Source organism: Somniosus microcephalus, chromosome 15 (genome assembly GCF_052327205.1).
Source record: "Somniosus microcephalus isolate GS21.2 chromosome 15, FLI_Smic_1.0, whole genome shotgun sequence".
Taxonomy (NCBI): domain Eukaryota; kingdom Metazoa; phylum Chordata; class Chondrichthyes; order Squaliformes; family Somniosidae; genus Somniosus; species Somniosus microcephalus.
The window spans coordinates 68660075-68676923 of record NC_141001.1 but is presented as its reverse complement, the minus strand read 5'-3'; the positions used below and the strand labels follow the sequence as shown (position 1 = coordinate 68676923).

At 42.2% G+C, this 16849-nt stretch overlaps 1 protein-coding gene across 5 annotated transcripts in view; it reads left to right on the top strand.

Annotated features, from left to right (window-relative positions):
- Positions 1 to 16849, top strand: part of LOC147107010 (DENN domain-containing protein 5A-like) — a 239324-nt gene that overhangs the window by 136583 nt on the left and 85892 nt on the right. For 2 of the 5 annotated variants that reach the window (XM_086007967.1, XM_086007963.1), the window contains 6 exons: positions 641 to 856; positions 2992 to 3226; positions 6125 to 6214; positions 9710 to 9860; positions 10848 to 10941; positions 12124 to 12222. In XM_086007967.1, coding sequence (XP_085864093.1) covers positions 641 to 856; positions 2992 to 3226; positions 6125 to 6214; positions 9710 to 9860; positions 10848 to 10941; positions 12124 to 12222 — 885 coding nt within the window. The remainder of the gene's footprint in view (positions 1 to 640; positions 857 to 2991; positions 3227 to 6124; positions 6215 to 9709; positions 9861 to 10847; positions 10942 to 12123; positions 12223 to 16849) is intronic. The other 3 variants (XM_086007965.1, XM_086007964.1, XM_086007966.1) reach the window with 3 other exon arrangements.

The following is a 16849-nucleotide window of genomic DNA, read 5'->3' as shown; positions in this document are numbered from 1 at the left end:
GAACCAACCGACGACAGGGGGCCAGAATCGCCTCCGCACCAAGAGCAAGACACTCGGGAAAGGCGCTATCCAGAAAGGATCAGGAAGCCTCCCCAAAGACTGAATATATAAATAGACTATTTTCAGCTAATGTTGCATGTTAAAAGTGTTAATTGTAATTAGTTTGATATTTAATTGTTAAATGAGTGTTATGGTACTGTTAATCTAAAAGGGGAGGAATTGTAATGTATATACCTTTTTAAGGGGGGGAACTATCTTTTACAGCTCATGTATACTGCAGTACCGGCAGTGACCACACCTGTATATAGCACAGAGTAGTAATCTGCACAGATCAGTTCAACTGTGAGCCACGTTGAGTAAACACCTGTTGTACCGTTCTCCTGCAGTCTGTGTCTTATTATACACAGACACAACAACTAGATGTAGTATGGTTGTAAGTTGTACATAATGTTTGGAAGAATCAGAAATTCTACTGTGTGTGTTCAGTAAATGAACAGCAATCTTGCATCAAAACAATCAGTAGCTAAATACCTTGAGCAGTGAAGCTGAGGCAGCTTCAGGGATTTCCCCCCCCCCCCGACCCCCACAGTGTGTTGAACTGTAAGGAATGATTGACCCGTTGTCTGTTTTATTGTTGCAGTTGGAAGTGAGGGTGGAAGCTGGAAGTAACAAAGATTTAAAGGTTCATTGTGATGAGGAAGAGCTGAAGATTCATCAGCTTAACATTCAGATCAGGGAAATCTTTGCCAATCGCTTTACTCAGATGTTTGCAGATTATGAGGTGTTTGTAATTCAGCCAAACCAGGACAAGGAATCCTGGTTCAGCAACCGGGAACAGATGCAGAACTTTGATAAGGTAAGTTAAACACTAAAGATACATTGTTTGCTGTTTGCTGAATACCTCTTAAGTGGAGGCTGAAGGGATGCATACAAGTTTTTTTGTTGAAGATGTCATGGTGTTGCATCTTTAACAGATTTTCTTGATCCTCCATTTTTCTCCTGTTTTCCAGTCCTTATCACTCTTCTTCTGAAGGTGGTGTCTCACGTTGAGAGAATTCCATGACAGGGACCTTTTAATTAAGACTTGTAAAAAGATTTATTTCTGTATTTTCAAGCTACTTTTGTTAATTTCTGTACCTTTCCCCCTTTGTCAACACTCAGTTGCTCAGGAGGCTTTGAGGCCAGGTGTTTTGACACTTCCTTTTTCTTTTAAACATCTGCAATATTACTTCTGCTTTTTGGAAGAAGAGGAAGGATGCCAACCAGGTATGACTACAGCAGAGGCAGACGCACCCAAGCAGTAGCACCCTCACATCTGCATTTACAGCTAGAGGCACACCTACCTGGATTTATCAGAGGAGCTCTACCTGCAGACACTCTGAATCACCAGGAAAGCACTTAAAGCTGTGCCAACTGCTGCAAGAATACCTACAGCTAGCATGCAACATTGGGTGGCACTGCCAGTAGCAGTAATGGTCAGCTGTGCCCTCAAGTTCTCCCCTCTGCCACCTTTCAAGCATGCTGCAATCATCCTGTGGAGAGGATGCTCTGGAGTGACAAATTGGGCTACCCTCCTCCATTCATGCAAGAGCTCTTCACCAATCTTCAAACAGGCGGTTTTCAGTGTCGCACTGCTCTACCCATGGCCAAAGACCCAATTTCCTGCCTCCACATTTATTGCGCCACCCACTGAGTTTTTTGAGCTGGTTTTGCAAAGACTGATATATACACAATGTCTCCAATTTTATCCATCGCCAATGGTAAGCAACTCTTTCCTTCCCCTCCCCAGTGCAGCAAGCTGATGATGCCAGGCCCTCCCCAGATAGAAGCTCACCTATGTTATGTAAATGAATCTGTGCCAGGAATTTAAGGACATGTCGGCACATCAGTGGAGTAGGGGTTGCGGGGTGCTTGTTACATGTCACCAACTCGTGCCTGATTGGAGGCTAGATTAGAAAATTTATCCTAAAAGGAAGAACTTGCATTTATATCACACGTTTAAGTACCTTTTTAAGTGTCTGTTAACCACCTTATCAGCCAAATACATTTATTGTGTATTAAATTCAGTACATGAAGTGCACATTTTATCAAAAACTTTCATATGAAGCTTCCTTATAGTGCCATAGTACCAGTTACACCTGTAGCTGGCGCTGTGATGAGCTTTCAATGCTAAGGATGTTACAACATTCCTGTCCCACACAGTGGTGTTATTATTATATGTAGAGGTTGTATGATTGAAAAATAAATGTCACCTGTATTAGAGTAGCAGCCTTGGCTGAGTAGTAGCACTCCTGCCTCCGAGTCAGAAGGGTGTTAGTTCAAGCCCTACTTCAGAGACTTCACATAATCAAGGCTGACACTTCAGTGTAGTACTGTGGGAGTGCTGCCCTATTGGAGGTGCTGGTTCTTGGGTGAGATGTTAAACCAAGGCCCTTTCTACCCCTTGTGATTCTTCAGTCTGCTTCCTTCCTTCACTGTCCTGTCACATACTCCTGATGTTGCCACACATTGTGGCCCAACTTCCACCGCTGCTGAGACCCCAGCACTGCATCCCACTGAGGTATTTTTCATCCTGGCTTCCCTCCTCTCTTCATCCTCCCCCAATTGTGCCCCTGCACTCTAACTCTGCTTGACCTGAATACTGCACTTGATCTTGACTCCCTATGTGCAACACTAATCATTAAAACTGCTGGGTAAAAGTTCCAGTTATGGCAGCTAACGGCGTCAAAAGTAGTGATTTTTGTTGCAGTATTCCAGGAACTGATGCTACCCACAACAACGAGGTCAATTCATTTAAGCATACAGACATTGCATTGCAACACAGGCATTCATTCACCTGGTGCATGCTAGCTATATTATAAGTAGACCGTGGCACCCCCAGACAAAGTTTAGATCACCAGGCTTTTCATTAACTGTAGAATAAAAAAATTATTTTTATCTCTAATTGCTTGTATGTTGTTGAGTCATTTTTGTTGTATTCGGTTTCCACAGGCCTCTTTCCTTTCCGATCAGCCTGAGCCTTACCTGCCATTCTTGTCCCGATTCCTTGAAACACAAATGTTTGCTTCGTTCATTGACAATAAAATAATGTGCCATGATGACGACGATAAAGACCAAATCTTGAGGGTATTTGATACCCGAGTTGACAAAATCAGAACTTTGAATGTGAGAACGCCAACGCTCCGCACGTCATTGTATCAGAAGTGTACTACCATAGGTGCAGCAGGTAAGGGAGCCATGGGATGTCCGATGTGTGAACTATATTCTACTTAACTTCTATTTTTCAGTTGACTGTTATCAGTTTCGATTTCACTTAAACACAAGAATATCTGGATCAAAAAGACATTTGTCTGTCAGTGCGTCTTGACTCATCAGTATTCAGTTGATAGTTTAATTTTAGCCATGCTGCAATAATAATCATATCACACCAGAATAAGTTAAGATCCATTCGGCTGGATAGGTTGGTTTGTCTGATACTGATGCTGTCTTGAGTTTGAGCCACAGCAGTTTCTGATTTTGATCTGCCCGTCTAACCAGTAGTCAGTTCTCAGCTGGAGCATGATGTAGAACGTGTTGTCAAAAGCTCTACATCTACAACCTGTGAGGTGAGCACAGATGGATCCATATCTTCCCAAAGATAAATTCCACTATGTAAAGGTACGGAGTGGAGGCAAACATTCATATTTTTTAAACATTACTTTTTTCCTCAAACTTTCTGCTTGATAAGCTGAGGGATGTTGGTTCAGGGGAATGGAACACAATCCATTTTGGGCACCACTGAGGCATCAAGCACACTCAGGCCATATATCATGGCTATATGCACAATAAATCTCCTCCTACTCTACCGCAACAATACATCTCAGAAGTGTAACAATGGGCCGTATTTTGTGACCCCTAGGGGTGTGTACGAGCCCGTAGGGGTTGCACACCACTGTGTGGAGAAGAAGGAGAAGAAGTAGAAGAAGGAGAAGGAGAAGGTGAAGTCTGGAGGGTGAAGCGCATGTGCTAAAATCCGGAAATTGCGATCTGTCAAGAATCTTCTTGGCAGATCCTCCGCATCCCCGGGAAAAGGGCCTCTGCAGGTGGAGAGTTGCGCTATTTGTCCAACTTCCACCCGCTGAATGCCCGTGAAATTCTTACGCCTGGTAAAAGCAGGAGTAAGGTCTGCTTTTATCAGCATAAGAGTTTTAAAAAATAGAAAAATAAAATGTATCACTAATTTATACATTAAAAACCCTGTCCAATAAGTAAGTTTATTTTTAGCCCTGTTAAAACATATTAAAACATTTCAAAAAATTAAATTTAATTAAATGGCATTTTAAATGTATAATTTTTATTTATTTCATGTGTTCGTGTATTTTTAATGTCGACCCCATTCATACTTATGGGAGTTTCATGTGCACGGAACTCCCATAAGTATGAATGGGGATTCCCGTCTTTTATTGGTTGGGCCGGCCCACATGATCCCATGGGCGCTTGCGAACCGCATGCGCCCCTGGGATACGTGGGCCTCTGCCCGCGCGTACCCGGAGAGGCCCAGGATTGCAAGCCTCCATATCTCCCGGGCCACCAGGTAAATGCGTAGATATTGTACAGGTCGGAGGCATCCGCCCACGGGAAGCGTCCGATCGCAAATGTTGGGCCAATATAAATTTTCCCATTTCCCACGTCAGCCATCATTTGGCATTTCTGAGCAAGACTGATGGTGTTGAATTAGTGGTGGGCCTCACCAACTTACCTGGGCAACAAATACAGCCTTACCAGCATTGCTCACATCTTGACGACAAAGGTTTTTTTTAAATTGCCCAACTTCTTTTCACATTGGATCTGTGAGGAACATCAGGTGGATACTTCAGTGCTTAGTCCAGCAGAAGTTAGCATGGAGCAGAATTCTTGAAGCAGAATGAGTAAACTACTCAATTGCTGACAACATTTGACCTTGGAAAACTGTTCCGAACATCTCTCTGTGGGTTTTGAGTGAAGTATTTTTTTTCAGTTAAATGACTTGGCTTTTTTTATACTCGTATTTTGATCCATTGGCAGTATAGTACAGTAGCTCCAATTGGAGCTTACAACACATTGTGCTGTGTATAGGACACAAGTTTTATCCTTAGGCTCTTCAAATATGTCAAATTCCCAATCTTGGCCTTATGAAAGGAAGTACTCAGCAGAGTCTAACCTTTTCCTGATAGGGAGAGGGAAGAATTCATCCATAATTGCTTAGTTCTGCTGGCCAAGTTAAGACTGGAATTTGTAGGGACCCAGGAGCAAGACACATGCGCATCCCTTCAATCAGAGTGATGTAATAAAGGACGAAATAGCAGAGACCAAAATAGAGGGATGTAAATATATTTAAAATGGGCAAAATAATATTTATTTAAAAACTATTTGTCTAAACACAAAGTTTACAAGCTTAACAGAAGCTTGAATCATTAACAATATTTAACTGTTTTCTTGGGTCTCTTCCATTGATAGGTTAAAGGTAGTGCTCATGTCAGTCCTTTTACCAAATCACTATATATTTAGTTATATAAATTTAAGCATCCTTGAAGACATACTGACCCATTGGCGTAGGGGAACTCGAAGATTCAAATTTGTCACCTAATGTAAATATCTTTATTTTAGGTTCAAGTGTTGAACAACTTTGTGGACCTTTAGTCAAGGCTGAGTATGTAAACAAATTAATTAGACACCAGGAATTATAACAGTAACAGCAAAACAAGGCTACCCTTAAATGAATTATTCTTTTATTGGGTAATCTTCAGAGTGTTGGCTGATGAAAAGGCTTGAACTGCCACTGATTTCGAATCAAATGCTGTTGTTTCTAACCTGATGTGCAACCATGAAGAATAAGAATGAGAAAAAGTGGTGTGTGTGGCAGCCAGTGAACTGAAGGCTTGGATTTATTTAACAGATTATTTTATTCATGTAATCCTCATATCAATTGTATTGAGAATTGAACTTCATTACGTCACATTTTTCTTCCCCTCTCCCTCTTCTCCTGCACACCTCACAGTCAGGCTAGTTGTTCGATTGAAGTAAATTATGTGGAAATTATACTCCTTGCTATTTAGAAGTTCAAGCTGATGGCGTTTTAATCCTTTTATTTGTTTGCCGTTTTCAGATGCACTATTTAAAAAGAGGTTTGAAAATATTGACATAGTAGCACCAGTGCCTCACGTTGTTGGAATGGAAAACTGCAAAGCTCACCTTAGTAACTACAGTAACTTCTTTTGCATTAGGGTGTGGTGGTGCTAAAGCTCCATTTTATCTTTTGAACTTTTTTACCATTTTTACGATCAAGGATTTGTTGAAATTTTACATACAGTAGAGCGCAGTACTCTGGCTTCTCCGACTCCATTTACATTATCAGTTTGAATTCAGGTTTTAAGATGTATTTAGAGCAAATGTTACAGTATAATTTAAAAATTCTGGTTTAGTTTAAATTTGAATCGACAAACATTGGACGAAAGATGGGGGTGGCGTGGGTGGTGGTCGGAAGGAGAGGCGGTTTCAGCACAGTTTGAGTCGCCTGTGCTAACTGGGAAACAGAGTGTGTTCTGCAGTAATTGCAGCAGACGTGAGCTGCGATAATTGACATTTGATTATGTCATAGTGTAGTACCTGTACCAGAGTGTTACTTCAACTTTGCATCACCACCAATCTGCAGAAAAATAAACTTAAAAATCCATTCTAGTTGTCCTGAAAAAAATTGTTCTTGTAAATGGAGTCTGAGTAGCCATGATGCAATTCACTTTTTGATAATTAAGCAGTATTTATTTTACTGGACTATTTAAGCTGCATTTCCAAACCTAGCTCAGCTTCAATCTAAACTGTATGGACCAGTTTACACAAACGTTCTGCATAATTCCTAAATTGCCAAGTTCCTGGTCACAGTATGTCTGTTTTTGTGGAAAACCAACAGTGGAGCTGAGGCACTCTCAGAGGGAGGGTAAACCTGTACTGTTTCCTAGGAGCCTCCCAATGACTTAATCAAATGCTGCAAAGCTCTTGGAACAGTTAGCTTTTTATTGTATTTTTGGGAGGAAGTACCTTGGAAAATTCGGGAACAAGAAGAATTAATTGGGGGACGGTGATTGGAATGTGGTGGCAAGTGCTCCAAACTAAATTTGTCAACTGGACTATTTATAAAAAAAAAAAAAAAAAAAATGGTTACCACCTGTAGTGATGTTGACACCATGAAAATGTTTCAGATTTTTTTAAATAATAAAATTGTTTAATGAATATATAAGATATATGTAATAAAAGATGGCATTGTAGGTTTGTCTTCAAATTGGGTGCTATTAAAATGCAGCCTATATGGACCTATAAATGAAAACTACTTTTTGGAGATGGGAGATTAAACAAAACTTTCTGCTAAACATCGGTCCTTCAATTCTTACTTACTGATTGGGTTTCCAATTACTTCCTGTGCTCATCTACTTTTCATTCGTTTTCTTGTTGCGTGCTTTGGGCAATCTGACATTCTCGCCTTCTCCCTCTCCTGCCCCTTATCCCTCCTCTCCTGAGGTGTTGATCACCCACCAGATGCTCCACATCCTCTGGTCCTGTCCCCAAGTGACAGTTTTCCTGCTATCTGCCTGTGGAGGCCATCACTGTTGAACCCAGCTACCTGCCCTCACCTGGGGGTCGATTTTCATTAAGCTGTCTGGAAGGAGGCGGGACTACAACTTTCGGGTTTTAGTCCCGCCTACATCGATGTCCAGCCAATCCACGTGATTTTCCCTTGATTGACCTTGTTGAGCCTGCCCAGCGGGCTCAGCAGGCCATTAAGGGCCACCTGGCAACAGGTGATGTCACAGACTGAAATTTCAACTGTCAAGAGGTCTTGACAGATGAAATATCAGTGTTTCACAGCTGTTTGAAGCTGTCAAACACTGACAGTCTGACTTCTAACCTGAGTCCTTCTACACAGACTCAGTTAGAACTCTCACCGGCACTAAAAGCTGAAGGCTCTCACTTTTGACAGATCGCAGCCATTCCGCTTTCAGTGCTGGCTGAGTGATGGACTCCCGACGCCTACAGGAAGAAAGGCTGTTAAGGTAAGTACAGGTAATTTAAACTTCTTTACACACTTTAGACACACCAAACACACTTACCTTTGCACTCGTGCACACATCACTCACCTGAACACCGACATCGCGACAGCCCGCCTGCTCTAACCTGGCGTGGTTTGGAGCCGTCGGGATCCCACACGACACCCCTCAAAATAGGGATTAGGCTAAAAACTGCTTGTTAACTACCTGTTAACAGGCAGTTAATTGGCACTAATCACTTCCTGCCTCTGGTCGGCGGGTTCCAGTGCAGGGCGGGTACCCGCCTCCCCTGAAACTTACATGGAGGCGGGTTTTGGGCGGGATGGTGTTGGGACCCCCGAATTTGGGATTTTTGCCCCCCCACCTAAAAGCCCGCCTCACGGCACACTGAAAATCTAAGCCCTAATATCCACATGTATGCATTTTCCAACAACAGTCAATGGCTAGATAGAAAGAAAGATAAAGAACTTGCAACTATATAATATCTTCTCATTTCAGAAATGTCACAAAATGCCGCACGTACAATTAGTTATCATTTGAAGTGCAGCCAAACACAACAGCCTTTTTGTGCACAGCCGTGTTCTGCAAACAGCAATGAGATTAATTAATCTAATTCTGGTGGCAATGGTTGAGAGAAGAATCTTGGCCAAGGCACCAGAAGAACTTCCTACTCTTTAAAAAGTGCTATAGGATCTTTTAACAACCACCTGAACCACTGGAACCAGTTTAATGTCTCATCTAATTGATACAATTTCTGACAATGTGGCAGTACCTCAGTACTGCACCAGAGTGTCAGCTTAGTTTATGTGCTGGAGTGGGGCTTGAACTCTCAAATTTCTGACTTGGGTGTGAGATTGCTGCCAACTGAGCCAAGTTGGCACACGAGGCTCAGGAGTGGGAATCATGGCTGGTTCATTTCCTCTCTCTTCCCCATCTGTTTATCTCTTTTTCTTTCTTTCATTCCCCCCCTCCCCCCATCTCCTATCTCGCCACCTTCCCCCTCTTGCTGCCTTCCCTCTTCCTTTCTTCACACCTTCCTTCCCCCTTCCATTTCCCATTGTTTGCTCCATCTCTCAACCCATCCCCTTGCTTCTCGTGGCACTAGAATCAAATGTAGCATCCCCACTGCTGCACTGACTGAGATCAGCTCATACACCAGGATTGAACCTGTGATCATTCTGGTCTGTATGACTCAGTACCACATTATGCAGGACATTTACCCACTGAGGAGCCTCAAATTTTTCATAGGACACAACTTTACTACGTTACGTTCCAGCATTGCCTGTTCTAACACTTGTTGAAGGGGTGCCATATGAAAAGGTCCCATGGAAACAAAACTCAAGTGACATTCACTTCAACCCTGCATGGATAATCCGCTCTTAATAATTTGCTTTGCTGCAACAAAAATGCAAATGATTGTGGTGAATTTTGAACTAATAAAATCTGGTGAGAATATGATTGCATGGTATTTGTGTTGGGTCTTCACAAATAATTGCATTGCTTGTGCTCTGATTCAGTAAAATCCTGCAAGCCACTGCAGCGGTTAATTTTCTGTTCTTGCCCAGTGGGCACAAAAAAGTGTTTTTCAAATTTTGTTGTGCTTGCATAATTGAGAGCATAAATCAATCATCAAAATGACTCGTGTTCTACAGAGAAGGCGATTGAGCTGAGACTTGCAAAAATTGACCACACTGCAGTACACCCTCACCTGCTGGATATGAAGATTGGGCAGGGAAAGTATGAATCTGGATTCTTTCCCAAACTGCAGTCAGACGTGCTTTCTTCTTCACCAGCCAGTAACAAGTAAGTAATTCTGGTGTATCCCAGTGTACATGGGCTGCTCAGTTACATTGTCCTGCTGTTCTATTTTACAGTGCACCCCTCCTCTGATCCAGTTCAATTTGACAGGAAAAATTGTCTTGCAGAAACACCTGCCTAAGACCTTAATGTGATCTGAGTGTTCATTGGAAAAAAACACCTTTTGTGTCTATCGTCCATCTATCCAGTTTTGTGCTTCACCATTCCTACGTCATACTTGATATGCAAAATATGCATTAGCCTTGCACTTGATTGACTCAAAATTCATCTTCATAAAACAACATTCACAACTGAACAGACGGGCACTATATCAATCGAAGATAGGAAAGACAGATAGATAAATGGAAAAATACTCTGGTGTATAAAAATGACCAATCCTGAATGACTAGTCAGCAAAGCCTACTGTGAAAGGATAAACTAATTGTATGGAAGAATGAGTTAGGTAAGTGGGCCCAATGGCCACCCTGATCTTTATGGTCCAAGGAAAGGCAAATCAATGAAATCACTCGCATATTTTACGTAATTATTTTTCAGCCGCCATTTTGGTTGGTCTGCTGGTCAACTGTAGAAGTAACATACAATTTATAACATAGAAAACATGTAAAAACATAACTAATTTGTTCAATTTAGCCAGATAATTGCCCACTCTGACTGGGAATGTGTCAGTTAAGTTTATCAGATGTCCGGGACTTGTCTTTGGCTCTGAGGCCACTGGCTGGTCCAAGTGCTGCTTTCTAGCAACTCTGATGTGGCCTTGAGGTATGCCACAGGATGTTCGCTATTTTATTTTGAAACAAAAACCAATGCCCACCTCACCAGAGTCCATGGGCATTCATCCTGTTAAAGTGGCTATTCATATGTGCACCTTAACTGTGAATGTTATTTGATTATTAGACTGTGGCAGTAACCAACAAAGTAAATGAGCGATTGTGTATCTCGTTGCACGGTTATAATGTGTTTAATCTATTTAAGGTGGGTGAAACGGAGTGCCCCAGCCCAGTGGAGACGAAAGGACAGGCAAAAGCAGCACACAGAACACCTACACCTGGACAATGACCAGAGAGAGGTCAGTCATTTTATTTACAGTCATTTACAGTAGTTAGATTTTCTGACAATACCTGGCCTTTCAAAAAAATACAAATTAATACTTCAGACTGTTTGCTGCCGTGTAATGTATACCTACTACACTAATCAATAAAGGAAGTTGATTGTTGAGCTTCTGATTGCTTGTGGTCATTGCAGCAGTATTAAATGATAGGGCATAATCCTTGCATAGACTCTAAGGGGTTCAATTTGCTCCCTATGCTATTTTTAGTACACTGGTTAATGTGCTTGCATGGATTTTCTTCCTATGTTTGTAGTATTCAAAGTAAATTTGTGCATTCCTTTACTTTGAGCATAAAGGGACATTATCCTCACATTGAAGCGTCTTGCAAGACATTTATAACGTCATAATATTGAGTGTGCAATTCTATGTTAATTCAGTCATGTGCAAACTAATTAAAAAATATATGGTAAACCATTAGATTAGTGAAAAATTCAGAGAACTGTGTATACTGGGGAATTCTACATTAAACAATATTAATTCAGCACAGAAGTAGATTCACAATATGGTAAAATAATACAGGGCACGCTGGAAGGCATGATAAATTTGTATAAGTGGCATTCCATTTTACTCTTATCCACAGAGTCATCTTGAAAAGGACAAACCTGTGTATTTTGGGGGGGGGGGAAATTAAATGTTTAAAAAGCTTTACCATTAACTGGGAGACTAACTCGTGGTATCATCTTCACAACAGACGTAAGTGTAGGTACAGAAACTTGATGCACAATTTCCCATCATCTGGGGCTGATGGGTTGTTTGGTGAGATGACAAGGATAGAGATGTACATGGGACTACCTTTTTTGGGCTTGATTGTGTTCAAGTGGAAGTACAAGAACGCCTCTTAGAGTGCAGTAATGGGAAAGTCCTAATATATATTAAAAAATCTAATTATTCTAAACAGCAGCCAGTGTACTGTTTTTATTTTAAGAATCCTTTATCTGATTTCAATTCCACTTTTTCTTATTATGCAACTTCTTCTGTTTTTGTTACTTTCTGTGATGACTTGCTTTCATGTTCTAGTTCTGTCTATCTGTTTGTCTTTATAAGGTTGAATATTTGTCTGTATTGCTTTATTTCTTTTCTTTTTGTTACTCTGGTTGTCTGTCTGTCTGTGTCTCGCTCGCACGATTCCTGTCTCGTCAGTATCTGTCGCCTGAACTGGAGATCGTATTGTATTTCAACTTGGACAGGCTTAATCAGACCACTAGGACCTCTATAAAATCTGTGTCTGAGTTTTATCTGGTACGTTGCAGCGGCTCACCTGCTGCTCAATCATTTAACACCTTTGTCACTGCATACATCCTTTGCACCCTTCAAAACTCTGGCAAACCCATCAGCTGTAATGTTCATGGAGTTGAGATGTGGCTGTTTGTTTGTATGTTGTCATTAAAGACATTTTTGCCTTGTACATAAGCCTTTGGAAGAGCGACAGAAGAATTACTTCTGAGTACTATTCTCCAGCGTTTATATTGCCATTTGCTTCCGCTCTTCTGTAGGTCCATTAGAAGATGGTTGATGGAGATTCGCCCTTTGGAACATAAGGCAATGGTGGCAATATAACCAATATTAAAAATTTGTTCCCAGTGCCTGTAAAAATTAATTTATTCCGTTGTCCTCCAAATATTGTAATGGGCTTGGGAATCAGTGCTGAGGTCCGTCCGTGTGTCAAAATGCTTGTCAGTATGTGTCACAGTGGGGCAGCCATGATGAACCAGCTAGTCTTTTCCTGCCCGTCATTTTCATATGTTTGTATGTAAGCATTCTGACATACTAAACTGATTTCATTTGATGGGCCAGAGGAGGATGCAGTTCATGGATGGCAGATTCTAAAACCTTTTGGGGGGGGGGAAATGGGTCTGTGCTGTAGGGAATAGGGTGTGCATATGGGATTAGGGCTACTGCTCATGTGGAGCATAAGCATCAACATGGGACTAGTTGGGTCAAACGGCCTGGTTCTGTGTTGTAATTTCAAGGAATTTTATGAAATTCAGTGTTGAAAATGTGTCGACAATGAGAGAACTGTGTTTCTGCAGTCAACAGCATTCTAGTGATATAAGAGCTTCAAGATGAGAGATAATATTGCTGAGAAATGGAATACATTTTCGACATGTGATAACTCATATGGTTGTTCATGGCATCAATTAAATTGCCTTGCCATGCTTCCCTTTACATAACAAATCCGTCTTCCTCTTTTTCTGAGCAGATTCCAAGTCTGGGTGTCAGCTGAAAGGGCAGAATCCTGAAAACAGTGTGCCTCCAGTTTCATGGGGAGGTGTGGAACAGTCCTCGGCTCAGATAAATTGAAGAATTGCATGTGCCTGTTTCATTTCACAGAGGATCTTTCACTTGCATGTTTCTTTCCTGGCAAACATGGCAAATTATCAGCGATACTTGGCAACTAAATTGAGACTTGTATTTGGAAAAAAAAATTAAATCAGCCAAAATGGAATAAAAGGGACAGTGGCAGCATGGATACAAAATTGGCTAAGTGACAGGAAACAGAGAGTAGTGGTGTACAGTTGTTTATCGGACTGGAGGAAGGTTTCAGTGGTGTTCCCCAGGGGTCGGTACTAGGACCACTGCTTTTCTTGATATATATTAATGACTTGGACTTGGGTGTACAGGGCACAATTTCAAAATTTGCAGATGACACAAAACTTGGAAGTATAGTGAACAATGAGGAGGATCGTGATTAGACTTCAGGAAGACATAGACAGGCTGGGCGGACACATGGCAGATGAAATTTAACGCAGAAAAGTGCGAAGTGATACACTTTGGTAGGAAGAACGAGGAGAGGCAATATAAACTAAAGGGTACAATCCTAAAGTGGGTGCAGGAACAGAGAGACCTGGGGGTATATGTGCACAAGTCGTTGAAGGTGGTAGGGCAGGTTGAGAAAGCAGTTAAAAAAGCATACGGGATCCTGGGTTTTATAAATACAGGCATTGAGTACAAAAGCAAGGAAGTTATGATGAACTTTTATAAAACACTGGTTCGGCCTCAACTGGAGTATTGTGTCCAATTCTGGGCACCACCTTTTAGGAAGGATGTGAAGGCCTTAGAGAGGGTTCAGAAAACATTTACAAGAATGGTTCCAGGGATGAGGGACTTCAGTTACGTGGATAGACTGGAGAAGTTGGGGTTGTTCTCCTTAGAGCAGAGAAGGTTGAGAGGAGATTTGACGATGTGTTCAAAATCATGAGGTGTCTAGACAGAGTAGATAGAGAGAAACTGTTCCCATTGGCAGAAGGGTCAAGAACCAGAGGACACAGATTTAAGGTGATTGACAGAAGAACCAAAGGCGACATGAGGAAAATCTTTCTTACGCAACGAGTGGTTATGATCTGGAATGCACTGCCTGAAAGGGTGGTGGAGGCAGACTCAATCATGGCTTTCAAAAGGGAATTGGATAAGTACCTGAAGGAAAAAAAATTGCAGGGCTACGGGGAAAGGGCGGGGGAGTGGAACTAGCTGAAGTGCTCTTGCAGAGAGCCGGCACCGGCTCGATGGTCCGAATGGCCTCCTTCTGTGCTGTAACCATTCTATGATTATAAAATTAACATGTTTAACATAAACTGATTTCAGTTGAGTTCAATTTTTAGTATTTCTGCATCTTGCTCAAAAGCTTCCACAACAAAGAAAGAAATGGATTTTAGATCTAGCGTATCCTACAGTTTCTGTACAATTGCATTATTGATTTGTGTGTTAAGAAGAAGTTAATATGGGGGAGGGAAGAAAGAGTTCGAATACCATTTCTTGTGAAGACATTTAAACACTGCACCCAGGGGCACTGAAGCCTGTTATAGCACCCTAACTGCCACTTTCTGCGCCCAGCGAACTCAGTGCAGACCGTTAATTAAACATGAGATATTTCGGTCTTTGGGTATGTTTGATGTCTTTTTAAAAAATAAAAAATTATTGCAAGTCACGTTATCTGGTGGTTAAATTTGGTTGGAGAGTGGGAGAAATTAAAACTGTCAAATTTTTACATACGGGTTGGATCACTAGTCTAGATGTGTTTAAATTAAAAAAGATACCATCAAACACCTAGAGTTTCACTTTAAGGTCAATGCAAACATTTTCCAAACAAAATTAACCATGAATTTGTTTTCTGTAAAATGTTTATGGGATTGATTATGGTGTTCATTGAAAATAGTTATCTACGTGATACTGAATTTAGTTTGGAAGGTCTGATTTTCTGCTGCTGTTGGGTGCTTGGTGGAAAGAAATGAAGAAACCAACTCGAACTCGCAACTACATGAAGCGGTTGAGGCAAATAGCATAGCTGCATTTAAGGGGAAGCTAGATAAGTACATGAGGGAGAAAGGAATAGAAGGATATGTTGATGGGGTTAGATGAAGTAAATAGAGTGGCTGGAGGCTTGTGTGGCGCATAAACACTGGCATGGACCAAATGGCCTGTTTCTGTGCTGTAAATTCTATGTAATCAAGGCTTATACACATGTAAAATCCTTTTTCAACTGTGAACAGCAGGTATGGTTGACTTGAGCTAATTCTCTGATTTAAAAAAAATATATATTTTTAGTAATTTTTAAATAATGAATGAAATAGAACAGGAACTCAGAATCAAGCAAATTCACATACTTTAACACCACAGCTATCCTATTAGACAGGACTGCAGTTAGTGCAAAGAAAACCAAAGTAACAAGCTGAGGCGAGCTGTCACGCTTTCTAACCTAAGGAACTTGTACACTTTCAGTGCAGAGTTAAGTTCCTTCTGCAGTGCCCAGTAATATAACTTGCCACAACTTTGCTGCCATATTGCACCAGTGTAGAATCTTCCATTTACTGAGCAGGCTGTCCTTGGCTTACTTAGTAAGTTTGCTAATTTGTGCTGTGTTACGGGCAAAATCTTTTATTTTGTTGTTGCTGTGGTGCCCCAAACCCATTGGGAACTGGGTGTACAGTAGCTTAAGCTTATTTCACATCAGGCCCTTGGTGTCAAAGAGAGAAGGGCCTAGAAATTCAGTGGGCTGCGCCACCAGTTAGCGCCTAAAGAGGGCACTCAGTGGCTTTAGCGCCACTGGCCACGCCTCCTGCGATATTTAGCTGGGGCGCTAATGGCGGCATTAGCCTGTTGCGCTGCGCCGCCACCGATGACGTCATCGGTGTGCGCAGCGCCCCGCTACCGCCCCGATCGCGATATTTGGTAGCGCCTGCCTCTGTAGCGCCATTCGTAAATCGCGCCCGGTTCACGGGGCCTACCTGTGGCGGGAGTGGCGCAAATTAAGGTGGAGGTGCGGGGTGGCCGTTTTTTTCGGCGGCCGCCTGTCAGCACCTCCGTCCCCAGCCTCCTGATCTCCCCTCGCGGCAGTGCCGGCTGTTTTCCGAGAGCCCGGCAGTACTCCTCTGTGCTGGGCTCTTTTGCCGGCACTCGCGATCTCTGATCGCGCTGGTGCAGACCCCTCCCCCTTAAGATTGGGAGGAAGGCCTGCAGTGTGCCGTGCCGCAGCGTGTGGCACTGCGGCACGTTGCGCTGCGATATTCAGTTTCAGCGCCCTAAGAGGGACGCGGAGCGCCTCGAGCAGCGCCCCGTGTCCCTCTTGGGGCGCACAAGCTGAATTTCCGGCGGTCGCAACTGCTCCGATTTGCAGCGGTAATTCCGGCGCTCAGGCAAACTGGGCGCCCCGTTTGCGGCTCCACCGAATTTCTCCCCCAAGAGACTTTTATTCCATTTGCCTGAGCTGGTTCTGAAGCTTAGCCACAGAGATTAAAAGGACAGCTTCTTGCATTCATTTTATTTTTAACGAAACTTCAGATTCCATGTTGTTTCAGGATTTAGGACCTGATGGACAGGATTCTAAAACAGATTTTCAGCAGTTTAACAAAATACAAAAACCCACTGTGCA